At 44.8% G+C, this 19,148-nt stretch overlaps 1 protein-coding gene across 1 annotated transcript; it reads left to right on the top strand.

Annotated features, from left to right (window-relative positions):
* The first annotated feature begins 626 nt into the window (after window positions 1–626).
* Window positions 627–18,491, top strand: LOC115156445 (apoptotic chromatin condensation inducer in the nucleus). The gene is made up of 18 exons (XM_029703871.1): window positions 627–931; window positions 1,022–1,252; window positions 2,188–2,253; window positions 2,514–2,625; window positions 2,808–2,869; window positions 3,067–6,642; window positions 7,366–7,509; window positions 7,591–7,673; window positions 12,220–12,277; window positions 14,584–14,629; window positions 14,805–14,941; window positions 15,085–15,228; window positions 15,460–15,649; window positions 15,786–16,039; window positions 16,296–16,403; window positions 16,498–16,774; window positions 16,863–16,963; window positions 17,125–18,491. Exons 2-18 carry the CDS (start codon window positions 1,115–1,117, stop codon window positions 17,416–17,418), a joined length of 5,790 nt encoding a protein of 1,929 aa, XP_029559731.1. The 5' UTR covers window positions 627–931; window positions 1,022–1,114; the 3' UTR covers window positions 17,419–18,491.
* The last annotated feature ends 657 nt before the right edge of the window (window positions 18,492–19,148 follow it).

Genomic DNA, 19,148 nt, shown 5'->3' with positions numbered 1-19,148 from the left:
AACAAAGTCGGACGGGTGTTATTGAAGGATGTTGGAGACGACCTTGTCTACTGCCGAGTCAGAGCCTATACGCATCTCATCACAAGGCGTGGGTACTAGCATCAACGACAAGTGTCATACAGACAGCGAGTGGCTCATGTATTGCAGGGCCAGGATGCTCTTGTAGTCATGCTGCAGCAATTTTGGCCCTGTATTCTTCTTCTTTGGATAACCATTGCTATGCATGCTAAGAAGCCAACTTTACCGAGGCATATCACTCGTTGGCCTGTCCATCTGTACTGGCACAGATCTACTACTCACAAGGATCCTCTCCAGAACTCTCACCCTTGACCCATCCTCTACTTTCTTCTCTGCCTCCGCATACAACTCCTTTGCACTATTCTGACTCTGGTCACCTCAACCTGCCTCTATTGCACCGGACACTTCAGATCCCCAGGAACATGAGGATCCCTATAGTTGACACAATTTTATCCACCAAAACTACAAAATCCTCTGTCCCATGCTCTCCTGCACACTTCCCACATCTTGGAAGCGCCCTCCTACACACTTCTGCAACATGACCATAAACACTGCAGTGGATTCGGCACAAAAGTTAACAGGATAACAGATATCCTAACATGGTAAAAACTCAAACTCAGTGATCTCCATACAAAAACTCCTTGCTTGGTGTGCGAAACAATGAAAAATAGCCACCTGCTGGAGGGAGACAGATTTTCCGCCGAGTTGGACACCTCTCTTCCTCTTTCTCTCTGGTTTCTCTAGACACGGCGGCGGTCAGACCAAAGATAATTATGCTTACCCCTTCTGTCTGTGGTCAGAAGGGGTGGTTTTTATTTGATATGCCCAAAGATGATTTGGACATGTGAAAGAGTACCCCCTGTCGGCACAAATAACATAATGTAGGAAATGACCATTTCAAAATAATGTTTAGGTAAGTTATTTCTGCAAATTCACAGTGAATAGCGTGTATGGATAACAATCCACCATCTAATGTATGTATCCTATTTTAATAAAATCTAAGAATGTCATTTAGTTTACACTTCTACCGGAAGTTGTCTACTCTGACGTTGGTTGACGGAAGGCGTCGCTGACGCGAACGAGTGGAAAGGGGAAAATGGCGGACCTCGAAGACGTTAAACTGGACGGGAGGCCGCTACAATCTCTTCGCGTGGCGGATTTGAAAGCTGCTTTAGAGGAGCGCGGACTTCCTAAAAGCGGACAGAAAAATACTCTCGTTAAGAGACTCAAAGGGGTACGTTTCGTTAAGGATCTGAGACAATTTATAACCTGCAGTCGCTAAACCCTCGGTGTTGGCTAGTAGACTGGCGGATGCTTGTCTTGCAGGCCGGAGTGCTTGCCTAGTTTGAGAATAAAAATGTGTGCCTTTTACTTTGTGGTGTTGATGTTTTGTCGTCGTTGGAAGCTTTGTGCTATGTTGTAAAAATAATTATGGCTCGTTTGATGAATAACTTGTTAACCGAAGTTTAAATGGACGTGTGTTGTTTATATGAGACATGTCTGATAGCTAACGATTGCTGGTGATGACTAGTTTAATCGACCGCGGCAATGTCTGCGCTTTGTTGATGTGCACGAGTTGAGGGGGAGGTTATACAACGTGGACGAGCCTGCAAAGTAATATGCTATTTACTGTACTTTATGCTAGTACGCTTTTGGGAAGCGTAGTAAAGAAAATAATGAATAATAATAAGTAAATGTTATTTGTAATAATGAATAATAATAAGTAAATGTTATTTTGGGCCTCGGATCATCTAGGAATCCTTGCTTGATTGTAAAGTTAGAAGATGTAATGTTAGCCATCCAAGTGGATTGCAAGTAGCGTGAGGTGCATCTAACAAACACGTAGTTTTTTAAATGTATTATAAGTCTTACTAACTAGTTAAGTGTTGTATTATATCGGCCAGTCTTGACTTTGATGTTTTGCTGAAATGTTGCATGCCTGTTGAACCAGTATCTGGGCAGAGAAGGACGATATTCATCGTGTCCTCCTTGGCCCAGATACTGGTTCACACATGCCTGTGTGTCTGCCATGTGTGTGCTTTCCTCTGAGCACATCGTGGAGCAAGCTCAACAACATGATTATCAGATGCAATATAACAACTACTAATTATTTAGGGAGTTAACTGTTGTTTACTGTTTGTCATAATCCTTTCCTTATGTTTGTGACAGGCTCTCATGCTGGAGAACCTGCAGAGAACCTCACACCATCACATAGGACTGCAGCCAAACTCCCAGGTGAGACCTATCAAGATTTTGCATAGCAAGGATCATGTTTTAGCACCATGAAGAATAACATTGGTTAGGTTTACCCATTAAATTGTTGGGAGTATGTATAGTGTGACTTTCTTCCTTATTTTTGTATATTTCTTTTAGATTCAACCATAACATAATTAAATCGTCTCCTTGTGTAGATATTTGGCAGTTTCTCTGATTACTTCTTCAAGAGGATGGTTATCGGCAAGGATTTTATTAGTCTCTGTTTGTCTGTATTTCAGATTGGTGAAGAGATGAGCCAGAACAGCTTCATAAAGCAGTATTTGGCGAAACAGCAGGAGCTCTTGAGGCAGCGTCTGGAGAGGGAGGCCCGGGAAGCAGTTGAAGATGATGGTAAGTTGGCAGTGCCCCCCCTCACCTGTACATATTGGCTTTGGGTTTATGTTCGAGGAGTTTACATGACCGCTCCATGCCTTTACTGAGAAAGCTTTGTTTGTGTATCAAATCAGATCAGCTGACTCATTTCTTGCTAAGGGTATTTTCACCTCTTGCATATCACTACTATGTTTTTCCAGATACAGACAAAGAGGACCACACACAGGACAATAACCGCTCTGCCTGTGCTGCCCCAGACCAGGTTATTTGCAGACTAATCACTGTATTCTTTCGGGTTTTTAAGTCTCTTGTTGTACAACTTGAATGTATGAGAATCTTGCATGATTGACCCGACCTTACATGCAGTTTAATCAAGGCTTGAATAATTGCTTGCATGGGAGAAACTCTGGCATAGTCCTGCAACATACTCAATCTCAACTCTCTTTCTGACCTCATCAGGATGTCGCACCCGTGTTGGTTGACCAGCACAAGCTTTTTGGCCTCTCCGAGGGAAATGGACTAGCAGGCACAGCAAGCGAGGGAGAGGGGCACATGTCCAGAGACGGCCATGTGTCTGCTCCACCTGCCCCTACCTCTGCTGCCGTTGCCTCTCTGGCTGTGCATGTAGCTGTTGGCGAGCAGCGACCGGAGAGGGTCCCAACCTCTAGTCAAGTCCCAGCAGATAGCGATGATGATGGCGCTGATGAGGACTGGGATAGCGGTGCCAGGAGGAGGAATCTAGGAGAGCCACCAAGAGGCCAGCTAGCAAGAGCGAGGTCTGGAGGATCCCGCCAACACCCACAGCACATTCCCCCCCTATTGTCTCCGCAGCTTCGACAGCCTACCCCTCCTCCCTCCCCTCCCCCAGAGTTATCATTCCCACTGCCTGATACCCCTAAACAAAGCCCCCCTAGTCCAGGTGAGCCCCCAGCTAGGCAGCGTACTTCCAGTACCTCCAGCTCTGGCTCCTCTAGCAGTGGCAGTTGTAGTAGCAGCCCAGATCCACAAAGCAACACAGAGCGCAAGCCTGGCCCACTGACCCTGCTGGCACGCAAAATGGCATCAGAGGGGGCTTTCTCTGGAGTTGGGTGGCATGGACGTGGGGATGCAGAGAGGCAGGACAATGCTGCAACTGCAATACTGTCTTCTGGTAGAGGTTCTCAAGAGGGCACAGTGTCTGCCATCACCCACACAACCAATGCTGCAGCCAGTTTGCCCTTCCCCAGACTGGTTCCAGTAACAAACCAGGGAGTTCTTGGAGGCCATCTCCCACACAGTGAAGTTCCTGTGAGTGTGCTTAGGCCCACTAATATGGAAGAGGGAGATGCTGCATGGCAGCAAGAAAACAAGGAAAAGGAGCTGCAGGCAGAGACGGACAGAGAAAAATCCCTAGAGCAAGAGAGACTTGGTGCCATGGAGCAGGAAAGACTGGAGAGGCAGAGAATATTTGAGCAACAGCGTGCTGTGGAGCAAGAGAGGGAAAGAGCTTTGGCGCGAGAGAGGAAGGAGAGGGAGAAAGCTTTAGAGCGAGAGAGGAAGGAGAGGGAGAAAGCTTTAGAGCGAGAGAGGAAGGAGAGGGAGAAGGCTTTGGAGCGAGAGAAAGCTTTGGAGCGAGAAAGGAAGGAGCAGGCTTTGGCACGAGAGAGGGCGCAAGCTCTTGAACGAGAAGAGGAGGAAAGAGAGAAAGCTTTGGCGAAAGACAGGGAAGAGCGAGAAAAAGCTATGCAATTAGAAAAGCAGAGAGCCATGGAACGAGAGCGAGCTTTGGAGCAGGAGAGGGAGAAGGAGAAAGCTTTGGAGAAGGAGAAAGCTTTGGAGAAGGAGAAAGCTTTGGAGAAGGAGAAAGCTTTGGAGAAGGAGAAGGCTTTGGAGAAGACTTGCGAGAGGGAGGAGGAGAAGGCGGCTTTGGAGAGAGAGGGGGAGGAGAAGGTGAGGGCTTTGGAGCAAGAAAGAATCGAAATGGAGAAAGCCCTTGAGAAAGAAAGAACCATGGAGAAAGAAAGAGAGGAGAGGGAGAGAGCCTTAGAACAGGAGAAGGTCCTACAGAGAGAAAAAGAGAAGGCTTTGGAACAGGAGAAGGCTTTGCAGAGAGAGAAAGAGGAGAGGGAGAGAGCTTTGGAACAGGAGAAGGCCTTGCAGAGAGAGAGAGAGAGGGAGAGCGCTTTGGAACAGGAGAAGGCCTTGCAAAGAGAGAAAGAGGAGAGGGAGAGAGCTTTGGAACAGGAGAAGGCCTTGCAGAGAGAGAAAGAGGAAAGGGAGAGAGCTTTGGAACAGGAGAAGGCCTTGCAGAGAGAGAAAGAGGAGAGGGAGAGAGCTTTGGAACAGGAGAAGGCCTTGCACAGAGAGAAAGTGGAGAGGGAGAGAGCTTTGGAACAGGAGAAGGCCTTGCAGAGAGAGAAGGTGGAGAGGGAGAGAGCTTTGGAACAGGAGAAGGCCTTGCAGAGAGAGAAGGAGGAGAGGGAGAGAGCTTTGGAACAGGAGAAGGCCTTGCAGAGAGAGAAAGAGGAAAGGGAGAGAGCTTTGGAACAGGAGAAGGCCTTGCAGAGAGAGAAAGAGGAGAGGGAGAGAGCTTTGGAACAGGAGAAGGCCTTGCAGAGAGAGAAGGTGGAGAGGGAGAGAGCTTTGGAACAGGAGAAGGCCTTGCAGAGAGAGAAGGTGGAGAGGGAGAGAGCTTTGGAACAGGAGAAGGCCTTGCAGAGAGAGAAGGAGGAGAGGGAGAGAGCTTTGGAACAGGAGAAGGCCTTGCAGGGAGAGAGGGAGAGAGCTTTGGACCAGGAGAAGGCCTTGCAGAGAGAGAAGGAGGAGAGGGAGAGAGCTTTGGAACAGGAGAATGCCTTGCAGGGAGAGAGAGAGAAAGTGGAGAGGGAGAGAGCTTTGGACCAGGAGAAGGCCTTGCAGAGACATAAAGTGGAGAGGGAGAGAACTTTGGACCAGGAGAAGGCCTTGCAGAGAGAGAAAGTAGCAAGGGAGATAGCTTTGGAACAGGAGAAGGCCTTGCAGGGAGAGAGAGAGAAAGAGGAGAGGGAGAGAGCTTTGGAACAGGAGAAGGCCTTGCAGGGAGAGAGAGAGAAAGAGGAGAGGGAGAGCGCTTTGGAACAGGAGAAGGCCTTGCACAGAGAGAAAGAGGAAAGGGAGAGAGCTTTGGAACAGGAGAAGGCCTTGCACAGAGAGAAAGAGGAGAGGGAGAGTCATCTTCCTCCATGGAAGCGTAGTCGTGAGTTTGGTCTTACCCCCCTGCCTACTCCTCCCCTCTCCACAGGAGCAGGTAAGATGGCGGCAACAGAGGGTGGGGAGCCCAAAGTGCCATCCATACCCCAAAAAGCATTAAGAGACAACCAGCCAGCTGAATCTGGTATGCCCCTGTCACGATCTCTAGCAACGTCTCTGTCACCCCAGTCGTCCTTCAAGAAGTTCCGTTTCTTGAGAGACCCCATAGTTCTATCTCAATCTTCTGCATCCGGGGTCATCAAGAGGCCCCGTACATTCTCTGAAAGCCCCCATCCTCAGTCCTTAGCTCTCCAGTCCCCCAGCAAACCTGGGGAACCAGAGCAGGAAGGTACTCAGCAGGGGGCCCAGCCTTCTGTTGGACAAGCAGCACCAAAGAAGCCTGCAAGACAGGGGGTCCTTGTTTCTGGAGCAGACACGTCGGGGACGACAGGGCCAGAGAGGGAGACCCCAGTGATTGCCACACTGGGCAAGAGTCCTGAAGAAGAAAAGGGGAAGAAGAGCCTGGTGTCAGAGGAACATGTCCAAGCACATAGAGAGGAGACAGACAAACAGGCGGTGGGAGAAACGGCCAGAGAAGCAAATGCCCCCTCAGGTCCAGCGGGAGCTGTGCTACCTCCCTCACCCCAACCAGTGGAAGGCAAGGTAGAAAAAGGAAGGGAGAGAAGTCAAAAGAAAGAAGAAAAGCTGGGAAGACGGTCTTCCTCGTCGAATGACTCTTCAGATTCTGACTCTGGGTCGTCGTCTTCAGGTTCGTCTGGTTCATCATCATCCCAGGGCAAAACACACATCACTCCCAGTGGTAGAAGGGTGAGTGGTCTATAGGTGTTCTTTCTCTATCAATCAATTAAATGATGATCCAACAGCAATATGAGAATACTAATGTTCATTAACCATGAAGCCTAGTACTTGGATTTTCTTTAGGTTGTTTTTGTTTTTCATTTTGTCAGGGCCTAGGTTTTACAAGACCATCCAAGCAGGGACAATCAATGGTCATTGGAGATCAGAAGCTGTTATTTCATTCATGTTCAAAGTAACCTTGTCGAAGTGATAAAATCCAGATGTTCAAGATGTTTCTGATTTATGAATAACATGTTTTGCTCTAGTAGTAACAGATGGAGACAAAGGGGTTTTCTGTGTGCGTATGTATGCAAGTACATGGTATAGGTCTAGGTGTGCTCTTGCTGGACTCTTTAAGCCTACATGATGTACTTGTAAATCACAATAAACGTGAAACAACTTGAAGCAAAACAATGATGAAATATCAAAAGATGATCAAGTCCATTGTCATGTACTGTTTGTCTTTGCATTGCTTACTCAATAGCACAAAATTGGGGAGAAAAAGTTTTTTTTTTTAAAAATTTTTAAGACAAGCCGAAACGTAATGATGGCATAACACAAACGCCCATTATTCTTATTTTAACCATAAGTTGGCTAAATGACAGATGTATACTTACAACTGTGACTCAGCTGCTCATGTCTTGATATTTTGCACAATATACAATTCATTTACTTGTTCTCGCTCTCCCTTAGCCTGAGAAACCTCAGATAAACACCATATCCCAGGATACGGAAACAGTTAGTCAACCTGAGGCCCCAAAAGCTCCACAGCACAAAAAGCGAGTATCTGGGGAGGAGGAAGAGGACATAAACATTGATGGAGCCAGACACAGGAAGGTCAGCAGAGATTCAAACTGTAGTCTCTTTATTCTCTACAAATCTCTTCCCCTCTGACACCACCCTCTTTATGACCATCAGAAACCATTCCTTGGAATACATGCTGGAGAAGACAATGGGCAGAAGGACAGCGAGGGAGGGGATGTAAAGACAGACACTACAAGGTGAGTTCATAGAATTGGTGCAAAAGACAGACACCGTAGCAGTCAAAAATTTGGACACACCTACTCATTCTATTTTATTTTATTTTTTGGGACTGTTTTCTACATTGTAGAATAATAGTGAAGACATCAAAACTATGAAATAACACATATGGAATCATGTAGTAACCAAAAAAGTGATCAACAAATGTATTTTAGATGTGAGATTCAAAGTAGCCACCCCTTGCCTTGAGTGATGCACCAATATGACATTTTTGGCCGATACCGAGATGTTATATTTTCCTTGCCAAAAAAAGCTGATTCCGATATTTAACATTTTTGCGGCCTTTTAAGCGTTCTAGTACAGTTAAATAGTTAACACACACACATGGACACAGCGATCTAAGGCACTGCATCTCAGTGCAAGAGGCGCACAATTGGCCCAGTGTCGTCTGGGTTTGGCCGGTGTAGGCCGTCGTTGTAAATAAGAATTTGTTCTTAACTGACTTGCCTAGTTAAATAAAGGTTACACACACCACACTGACCAAAAAGTTATTTTGTTTGCATTTACATATGTCCCCATTATCAGTAAAACATAATCAAAACCTATTTCTTTCACTTACTTGGTGTGCTGTTTCGTTGTTCAGTTGTTTCATTCTCATCCAGGATTTCTATGGAACGCCGTTTGGGTCAAAAAAGACACGCATCAAATAACACTATTTGACCAATCGGGACCTGAATATGACTGCACTTCACATAATTATTTAACCTATTCATAATTTTTTTTATGTAGTTATTACACATTGATTACACTAGCACTAGGATTTCATACGTTACAACGATTCATCGATACGTATGCTATAATGCTGGTAAAGTTCTCTCGCGAACCTACAGTACTGGTCATAAAAAAGCTAGCTAGCTCATGGATGCAAACAATGTTCTTCCCCAAAAACATAGCAAAACATCTGTTTCAGTGGCTATAGTTAGCTGGCTAACTATATAGCTAGGTGTCATCTAAAATAACCCTAATTTAGAAGACAGTTCTTATTTGATTAATGGTGGTTGGACCCATCTGTGAAGCTTGCCACAATAAGGATTAGCCACAATAGTGGACTTTGCAGCTAGCCTTCAAAATCAAAGTATGGCATAATTGTACTATTTGCATCACTGTCAATGACTTGCTTTTATTTTGAAGACAAACCGCAAATTCCACTATTGTGCCAAATCCTTATTGTGGCTAGCTTTACAACACATAACCCGTTCTGGTCGAGCCTCACTAGCCAGATGAAGCTAGCTGGCTGCTTATAATGTTAGCTTTGGGCAACAGGGTTAAGTTGCAGGCTAGATATTTATTTTCAAGAACTGAAGTTCAATTTCAATAGGTGAACAACAAGTGGCAACCTAGCTAATACTTACAAGAATTCCTAAATCACTGCTAAGAATAATGAAAATGACTGCAGTTTCTACTGGTCATTGTTTTCAGGCTGGTTGTATTGGTGCTAGCTAGGTACCAAGCTAATGCTAGCTACCCCAGAAGTTGCAGTCGAACAAATGATGCTTTATTACCGACGCGGTATTGTAAACACATCGTTCGTGGCTGGTGTTTGCTTTTTTTGTACAGCTTTTTTTTTTACACGCAAAGACCCAAATGGCGTTCTATAGTATGCATGTCGTGAAGCTAATAGCAGTGATGCTATTACTGTGTAACTCCGGTAGGGAAACATCTGAAAAATAATACACTTTTTCGTGTGTACCGGTGCTCGACCAGTCGGCGAAAACCAGCATCACCCACGACAGAGAACGGTTTAATGTCAAGGGTAATGAATTCCATTATCTTGGCTTCAATGGATTCGCCTTTGAGTTGTCTCGCTGAAATGTTCTTACTCTTTCAATTGACTGGTCGATCCACACAGCAGACATTGTGGGCTAGTTTAGGAATGCTGTGTTGCACGTGTAGCGTATAATTTTACCTGGCGACATTACGTCATATACCTACGTTATATAAGTGTGCATGTCAGCTTTGACATCGGTTTTGCACATCGGTGTTAAACTAAACATTGGCTGACACTGATGTTGGCATTTTTAGATAATATCGGCCGATACCTATATATGGTGCATCCCATAACCGTTTAACATGGAAATAGCTGTACTATCTTTCAGCCTACAGTAGCAGCCAATGTGTGGTGTTCATTGTAGGCCTACATTCCATGAGACCTTTGGGAAAGAAACATACAGGGCTTGACATTAACCTGTTTATCCACTTGTCCTTCAGACAAGGAGGTGACTGGAAATTATGTGGTTGACGCAAGAAACCACTTTACAAATAAAATGCATTATTATTTCCATACTATTGTTAGACAATCAGACAAATTATGCTACCCTCTGGCTATTGGCTAATGCAACACTGCCCCTTTTGACCAAAAAAAGGCTCTTGACTTGCTTTTCAAATATGTCTACAAATGTACACTTTGTGCTCTTGTAGGAATCAATCACTCCCCTATTGCTGACTACAAATGATCTATAACCACGCTAATAACTCACTAACTAGCAAATGATATGAACAAAATGTGCACACGTTGCTACATGCAGCTCTTGCTTTGTTCTCAAAACAAGCGCATCTACTCAAGACCACAGCTGTAAACAGTCTATTTCAAAATAAATAGCACAGTTCTATTTGCATATAGGCCTACTGCAGCTCTGATTGGTTATGCCGCACCGATCTGTGTAGAGTACGGGCTGAGTCCTGGGCAATCTGATCCTACTCTGATGCGTTCTCACTACAACAAAATCTTTTGCATAGTTTTGTTTCAATATGTTGCACCGAAAGTGGCTAAAATTGTGTTGATTCGATCACAATTGCCACAGTAAAGGGGAAAAAGTTGATAGTGTTAACTAACTGGGGGAAACTAGAAAGTTGAGTTAAATTGTATCTTGTGCTTCTCTCCATGGACTGTTATTTCTTCTGCACTCTGCTCGCAGCAGTCTCGGAGCTACTGCGAGCCCACCCGCAGTTTAGAAGGAACATTGCCATCAACTCAAGAACATGTTGGTTATTGTCTGCTTGGCTCATCATTCAAGCAAGCCAAGTAAAATGATTTGAAATAGGGTGATGACTGTCTAGTAGCAACAGGTTTCCAATTTGACCCAGTTTATTCAAATTCATTTCCAGGCCACCAATGCTCCACATAAAATGATTATCTTAAAAAATAGAGCTAACTTTTGTGTACAGTCTATTCAGAATACTGCTTATTAAGTTTGCTATTCCAAACACTTAACTCCATAAAGCCAATCTGAAAAATACCAGAGAATACAAGTGTCAACCTCGCAAGATTTACCATCTCTATTTGTAGACAAAACAGCAGGAAAACAACAATACCATTAAAACATGCGGTGCTTGACCCCCTATTATTAAATGTGTTGTCAACGGAAGAATCACCGGTTAATACAATTCCTGTCAGGCGTTTAATGTGACTGCCTAGAAACCGGTGTGACTGAGAAAATGCGGGTCCTTATTCCTGTCTCATTTTTCATTCAATTCAATATGGCTGTGCTGCATGTATGGTTTGGTTGTAACCGATGACAACGCATTGCATCGGCCAGCAGCCTAATTCATTGCAAAGCGTGTCTCCTTGTATGGTTTAATCGGACTGAGATATTTGGCTCTCTACCGGGCTTAGTAAAAATGCTGTCCGGGGGGATTAAAAGCCGTTAAGCATAAGGTAGGAAGAGAAGAGATTGTTCGTCGTGGCGCTTGGATTTTATAGCAACACCCAGTTTGCAGTGTTGCATTGTAGCGACATTGTTTCTCATCCAGCTCTTTTAGAACCCATTGCAATTTTGTAGCGATAAATGTTGCGCTGTCAGATTCTTAATGCGAAGCACAAGAGTCCTGTTGAATGATGGTGTGTGGACGGGAGGTTTATGGGGGGCGTTCAGTCACCGCTCTCATTGTACTGTGCCGCTCCTTGACTGAATTAATGAATGAACCAAGTGAAAAGGGATTGCGCTTGAATAGGATATTCCAAAGTGCCTTGCTTTTCAAAGTGACTGCAGAATCTGCATGAATTGGAAAGAGAATGCGCGAATGGCAACTATAAGCATACATATTTTTTTATCTATTGTCTATTTTGTTAGCAGACCTCATTTCATACATCAAGTAAAACAATTTACAGAAGCATGATTACATTCTAATAGAGCAAGTTCTAGGTTTTGATTTAGCGCAAAACAAACGCCTAATAATTTATCAATGAGGCTTGTTCTCTTATGGAAGTAAATGCTTAAAAAGCAAATGTGCAGATGAGGGATTCCCACCTTATTTGGTTATATGTAGTAGTTGCACCAGATACAGCAATCTGCATGGAGCACCCTGTTAGGCAGGCCATTATTTTTTGGACAGGACACTACCATATTGCTTGTACATCCTATCCCCATATTGCATATATTTTTTGACCCTCTTCTGAATACCTTTGTGCCATGAACCAGAACCCCCCCCCCCCCCCCCCAATCCTCCTGTCTCATTAACCTTTCATCCTGTCATCACTAATTTTCAATTCTTTCATTCTCTCCATAGGGAGGTGAATGAGGCTACCATGGCTGAGCCTAAGAAGGCTCCTGAGAGCAGTGAGGAGGTAAGGCCACTGAGGAACACTGGGACTTCATGACTCTGTAAAGAGGGCTTGGACTGTCGCTAGCCAACCAGTGAGGCACCACTCCAGTTGTCAGCCATCAAAATGAACCATATCAGTGAGGAATTAGAGATGAGGTGTTTGTTTTTGGTCATATTTTTTGGTGGTACTATTGAGCGTACCAGTGCTCCATCTTCTCCAGTTAAGAATGTCTAATTTTCTTTTTGCTTAAATCCCCTGTCCCGTTGTAGGCAATTAAGTGCTTTTAGGTCATGAAAAATGCTAAGTGATGAGATGTGTGTGTTTTTTATTTATATATATATAATTTATTTCTAAATGAAAGTTACATCTTTTTTTTTGTAGTGTTAAGATACTGATTCGGTGACATTGCCCCCTCTTTAAAAAAAAAAAAAGGTTTAATGAGCAAGGTGTTTATTTTTTTTTACTTAGCTGTGTATTTTTTTTAACCTTTGCTGATGCTCTCTCAGACAGAACCAGCAGGGGATATGCTCTTACTGTGGCTGATGTTTAAAACCCCATTGATTGCTTTGTTATAAAGGTGCTCATGCCTCTTCCATTGCCCATAATGGTACCTGCATACTACTACTGCTGCACCTGTTCCAATGTCCCCAAGAGCCCTGGGTATACCACAGATAGGCCCCCGAGTCTGCACTGCAGTGGGACAGCTGTGGCAACAAAAGCCACGTTGCCACGGAGATGGCACTTGATTGGACTAATGGGCTGAGGGTTTGGGATGACTGATCTCGTCTGTCTGTCACCAACACCTGGCTCAACTGGTTCATACACGCCTGTATGGCCACATACAATCTCACCACACAGAGGGGTCAGAGTGAAGATGAAGAGGCAGACACTCAATAAACTGTTTGAAACCCTTCAAAGACAGGCCTGTAGATGTCTTCCCATGGGGTCACTTCAGTACATTTGTCTTCTCACCATCTACACACGACTGTGCTGCTTAATGGACAGTTTAACTGGTCAATATTTGTTCTGGACTAAGCGGTTTCTCTGAGAAAGGACATTTTGGGATTTTGTTCTCTAACTGTTCAGAATGGGATCCAAATGAATCTCTCATGAGGACAACTTGGGGCCTCTCTTCATGGCTGTTTTTCAAAGACATGATCTCGGACATTTGTTAACTTTCTCAATGGTCTTCAGCATTTCTTTGGACTCACAACCAAATGTCTAGTTGTTGGCTGAAAAAGGGATTTGCCAATTGGATCCCTTTTTCTGCTACTACCTGTCACTCAACACTGTCTCCTGATGCCTCTGAGGAAGACGGTGTCTGCTTACACCCCTTCTAGTTTTTGGAGTGACTCTTGTTAATTATTGATTATCCTTATCCCATCTCCATTGAACCTCAGTTGGACAGTCACAACAGAAAGGCATGACAAAGATCTGAAAGGACTTAAGGACTTGACTCCAGAACCTTTTCAAAAGCCACTCAAGCCCCGCCACCACTGAACTACAGAGCCCAACCTGCCTGCCAACCAGCTGTCAGATTTCCACCCAAACTTGACAACCTCCTTTGATTGGACCCTTGTTGCTTAGATACAGTACATGCAGTCAAGATTGGGCCATATCCATCCCAGTAAGGATCAGGTGTCAGTGGTACCAGGGAATAAGTAGTCATTTTCTCAATGTTATTTTTTTACCAAAAAACTATATTTATTTTGTTGACTCCCTCTTACCCTAAAATGGGGGAATTGATTCTGACATAATTGTCAAATCCAAATGGATTAATTTACATATTTATGGCTACTGCAGTTTGGAATGAAAAACGGTTATAAACCACCCAATATTTCATAGTCTTGTTTTATGACTCAGTAATCCTGGCAGCCTCTTGGTTTACCAGCTACACCATTCAGATGTTCTATGAAAGTGAAATGAATTTAAACTGCAGTATTGTCATCAGGCTACTATATCTTTCTGTGTGTGTGAGACTTCGGCTCCCCTAACACCATTCTACACCAATTATAAACACATTGGCTTCAGTCATTATCTTAAAGTCATACGCACTGTTTTGAGACCAAGCATATATATAATCCACAGTATGCTCACTACAGTGTGCCATTGAGAGACATGTATAGCGATTCTATATGTGCTATTCATAATCTGGCTATGTTGAGGTGGAAAGTGACCTGCAGTCTAATCTAGTTTCTCTTCCCTTGTTCACCCACCCACTTTCTCTTGTCCTGTCTTCCCTTCAATCTGTCCATGCACCTCTTCATCTCTACCGCTCACCTTTTCCCCTCTGTACTTTGGGGTGTGTTTATTTCTTTTTGTTTCAGTGTGAGACACCAAAGGTATTCACAGCCCGTAGGATCTCCCTTAGCAGTGAGTATACCTCCCTCTAAACGCTCATGCCTGTTTTTGTTTTTTCTGCCCAGTAGGTAGTCTTGGCTTTTTGTTTAGTTTGCATATGTGTGAGTGAGAGCCAGTTATAGATGCGGTGGTGTGTGTGTGTGTGCTTGCGATTGCGCGATTGGTTCAATTCCCCTATGTCTTCCAGGCAGCAAGGCCTCTCCAGGTGCTGTCAGTGCAGAGGGCGAGACAGAGTCTGGGGCCGGGAGGAAGAGGCGATGGGGATCCAGCACTGCAGTCACAGCCAAGAAATCATCCATGAGCATCACAACAGACTCTCTGAAGGTATAGCATCAGTACACTGCAAAAAATACTCTTGTACATATTACTTATCTAAAACACCTCAGAATGAAAACTTACAAATGTTTTATTATCTGAGTCTTGATGCTTTCTCCCACCCCTAATCTGTTGATTCTGTTTGTCCCCAGTCTCTGATCCCAGACATCAGACTGTGTCCAGGCCAGAAGATGGTGGTGGATCTGCACCCAGAGGAGGATCACCTCTCTGGGGTGGAGGAGGGGGGCAGGGAGCGGGGTGAGCAGGACCTCAAGATCAGACGCACAGTCACACAGGTCAGAGTTCAACTTTAACTTCACCTGGTCTGTGGACTATACATTTATCTAGTTTCAAGTATAGTAGGAATGTATTACTGGAAATTGGTTTTGCTGCACTCATTAATAAAGGTGCATTCAGTAGGATTTACTATAACGGCTAACATCCTTAATTGACTCAAAGGTATTAGCATTTGTGAATGTCATATTAAAACGTGTGTGCCGCCTCTTCCCCACCCACCTGTAATGTAGGTGGTCCCGTCAGTGACCCAGGAGAATGGACAGAAGGAGTCCAAGAGGAGTGAACATGAGGAGGAAGACCGAGAGGATGGAGGGGAGGCTAAAGGAGACAGAGAGGAGAAGATGGATGGCTCATTCCAGAGAGACTCCATGGAGACACAATGCCCCTCTCCCCCTAGCCATGACATGGAGATGAAAACAGGTGATAGAATATCTTCAATTTTGGATCAAACTTAATTTTCTTATCAGATCAAAACCTCTAACCCTGGGCTAGATTCTACCCTTTGATATGTTGAGTGAGTTCAGGTTGATGTATCTCTCTCTTTTCCTCCCCTCAGTGACCCCCAGTGACACATTGATCCGTCGCTCCATCAGCCAGCAGAAGTCTGGCGTGTCCATCACCATAGATGACCCTGTCCGCACAGCCAAGCAGCCCTCTCCTCCACGAGGCAAAGTGTCCAACATCGTCCACGTGTCCAACCTGGTTCGTCCGTTCACCCTGGGCCAGCTGAAGGAGCTGCTTGGGAGGACCGGCACCGTGCTCGAGGATGGTTTCTGGATCGACAAGATCAAATCTCACTGCTACGTCACAGTACGTCTCTGTCTGTTGGCCGTCATCCTGGATCCAGGGCTGTGTCTCAACCGACATCCTATTCTCCATATAGTACACTTCTTGTTATCATCCGTTGGAGGCTGTGGTCAAAGCTAGTGTATTTGACTATGGGGGGACGAGGGTGTCATTTGAGGTGCAGCCCAGAACAGCACCTACATCTCCATATTCTGTCTTATCTAAGGCAAGCCTCACTGTTCCTCATGGATGTCCTGTCTTGCTCTCCTTTTTCTTCCAGTACTCCAGTGCAGAGGAGTCAATTGCCACTCGTGCAGCACTGCATGGGGTGAAATGGCCTCAGAGCAACCCCAAGTTCCTCAGTTTGGACTTCATTCAGCAAGAGGAGGTAAGACTATCTGCGTTCTCATGGTTTTGCCCTACCTGATGATGGATATCGTTCCCATATTGTTATGGTAACTCTCCCCTTCCTCTGTCTGTAGCTGGATTTCCACAGAGGCCTGCCTCCCCCTAAGAGGGCTGGGGAGGGTAAGCGGGGGGCTGCGGCGGTGCCTGGTCGGGGAGCGGCCCTGCCCGAACGGGAGCAGTGGGCGGAGCGAGAGCGTGAGATGGAGCACAGGGAGAGGACCCGGGCTGAGAGGGAGTGGGACAGGGACAAGGTCCGGGACTTTGGTCCAGGAAAACCTGGAGAGGAAGCGGTCTCCAGACGATCCTGCTCCAGAGAGAGGAAACGCAAGGAGAGGAAGATGGACAAGAAAGGTGACGAGTTGGTGATGGAAAGATGGGGGTTTCGATCTGTGCCCTGTTGTGTCAGCCGTATGTTTACTCTTTGTGTTTGTTTCTTCAGAGAAAGCTGCAGACGAACCTCCTGTCAAACTGCTGGATGAACTGTTCAATAAAACCAAAGCAGCCCCTTGTATATACTGGCTCCCCCTCACAGAAGAGCAGGTCGGTTATACACACGCAACTTAACTATCTGAACAAGATAATGCATTCATTTCTTATTGATATGGGGTCCACGTGTCCTTAAATTTGTTGAAAGTATTGATTTCAATTGTTCACAGTCCACATCTCTGGCGTTCTCCCATGTTCTGTCTCTTTGTGGCCAGTTTGCACAGAAGGAGACAGCTCGACAAGAGAGGATGAAGGAGCGAGAGAAGAGGAGGAAGGAGCAGCAAGAGGAGGTGGAGAAGAAAAGGGAGGAAGAGCGCAAAGAAAGGATGAAAGCCGCGAGTGCCGCATCTGGAGAAAGAGGCGAGGGGGAGCGGTACAGAGAGCGAGAGAGAGACTGGGGCAGAGATGGAGAGAGTGACAAACACAGAGAAGACTGCTACCGCAGTGCAGGGGGGGCCAGACGCTCCCGCAGCCGCAGTGACCCCCCACCTCGTGACAGACGACGCTAGAGGGAATCGGTGTGGCTGGAACTGTCTTAAAATAACCCCCTCCATTCCCCATCACTACATTTACTTTGTTACAATATAAGACCCTACAGTAGACCAACAGATATAGTCACTATCTGTCACTTTTTTTTTAAACACTCATCGACACACATACAGATGGGGACCATGGTTTAGCAGTGTTTTTCCCCATGCTGCTATCTGTCTTGCTCCAGTCTGAAAGTTTAGATTTTATTTAATTTTGCCTGACTGTTTTCTTATTCGTTTAAAAAAAATATATATATAGATTCTTGTGAGATTGACAGTAAGGCAACCACCCCCCCATGCGTAAGTGCTTTACATAGAGTTCTATGCATACACACACTGCTTTTTGGCCTTCACCAGTGTTGTGTGTGTGTGTGTGTTCCACAACTGGTTTCTGTGGGGTGCTTCATCATTGCGGCATGCTGTCCCAGTCCACTGTCCTCAGCCTTGTGTCCTAGGGAGGACTGATGTGGTTGTGCAGTGTTCTGTCCCCTCTGTCTTTGTTTAGTTTGAGGGATGAGACTATATTATCTGCAAGATATTAGAAATTACACGCTCCTCTGATCTGTTTTTTTTTTCATCTTCTAAACGCTTCTTTGCTCGTCCAATAGTTCTCCCTCTACGGTCAACGCAAGCTGGAGAAGGGGTGCATATTAAAACTCCACACAAATGGTTTTAATAGTTTTTTAAATCATTATTAAAGCTTACTTTTTTTGTTTACTCCTGTGAATGTACAAATAAAATAAGTTTGAAAAAGCTTTTGCACTTGTTTTCTGCAAGAGCGAACTTCTATCAGTTGGAGATGCCCATACTTATTCAGTTCATTGTAGCAAAACAAAGAGTGAAATGGATACATTTTTTAAACTGTTGAACATTTTTCATGTTCCAGGTAACTTCTTCATTTCTTAATCCGCTATTACTATGAAGCTGAAAATGGCATATACCTTAAACCAAGGCCGGGTCCCAAAAAAAAAAGTTGCAGTAATATTGGAGATCCGCAAGGTGTCAGTGATGTACAACAGGCATTTGTAGGAAGGGCTTAGGGCCATGATGAAGATGAGTAATTAATAGGAAAGATGAATGGGAAAGGTTTTCTGGCATACGCTTTGGGGGAGTGCATTTATTTATTACTGAAAGCAAATGGCTCTAAAAAGTCTGTCAGATGAGGAATATGTGATGGTTAGAATAGCTTTTCCCCATATGGCTTTGTCAAGCCAATAAAATACATGCATTTTGTACTGCAGTGCTGCCAATATTTATTTTTGTATTTTACCCCCAATTTTGTGATATCCGATTACGATCTTGTCTCAACGCTGCAACTCCCCAATGGGCTCAGGAGAGGCGAAGGTTGAGTCATGTGTCCTCTGAAACATGACCTGCCAAACCCCCTAATTAGTTTGTGTATCTACCACTAAATACAGTTTTAAGTTAATTGAGAGACTACAATGGAAACTTAACAAGTTACAATTTTTAACATAACTTCACCCCTTACACACAATTCCCTCTACCTCACTTTCCTCTTTCCCACCCTTCCTCTCTTTCATTAGTATTTTGTGCATCATGAAGTGCCCTCTTCCTCTGGCCCGTCCCTTGCTACTTCTCTCAAGCCTTGACGCTTTTCCTGTCGAGCTCAGCAGAGCTCCTCTATAATTACAGCTCTCTGGTCGCTGAGCGGAACATTTTTGTGCCCTGTTGCAACTCTGTGTGCAGGA

Source organism: Salmo trutta, chromosome 21 (genome assembly GCF_901001165.1).
Source record: "Salmo trutta chromosome 21, fSalTru1.1, whole genome shotgun sequence".
NCBI lineage: Eukaryota > Metazoa > Chordata > Actinopteri > Salmoniformes > Salmonidae > Salmo > Salmo trutta.
This window is presented reverse-complemented; position numbering and strand designations above follow the sequence as displayed.

What these genes read in the sequence shown, in the direction of transcription:
- LOC115156445 (XM_029703871.1), top strand. Translation starts at nt 1,115, where the DNA reads ATGGCGGACCTCGAAGACGTTAAACTGGACGGGAGGCCGCTACAATCT. An exon ending in GTAAAGACAGACACTACAAG is followed by an intron (nt 7,674 to 12,219) that starts GTGAGTTCATAG and finishes TTCTCTCCATAG; the next exon opens with GGAGGTGAATGAGGCTACCA. An exon ending in CCGTAGGATCTCCCTTAGCA is followed by an intron (nt 14,630 to 14,804) that starts GTGAGTATACCT and finishes TATGTCTTCCAG; the next exon opens with GCAGCAAGGCCTCTCCAGGT.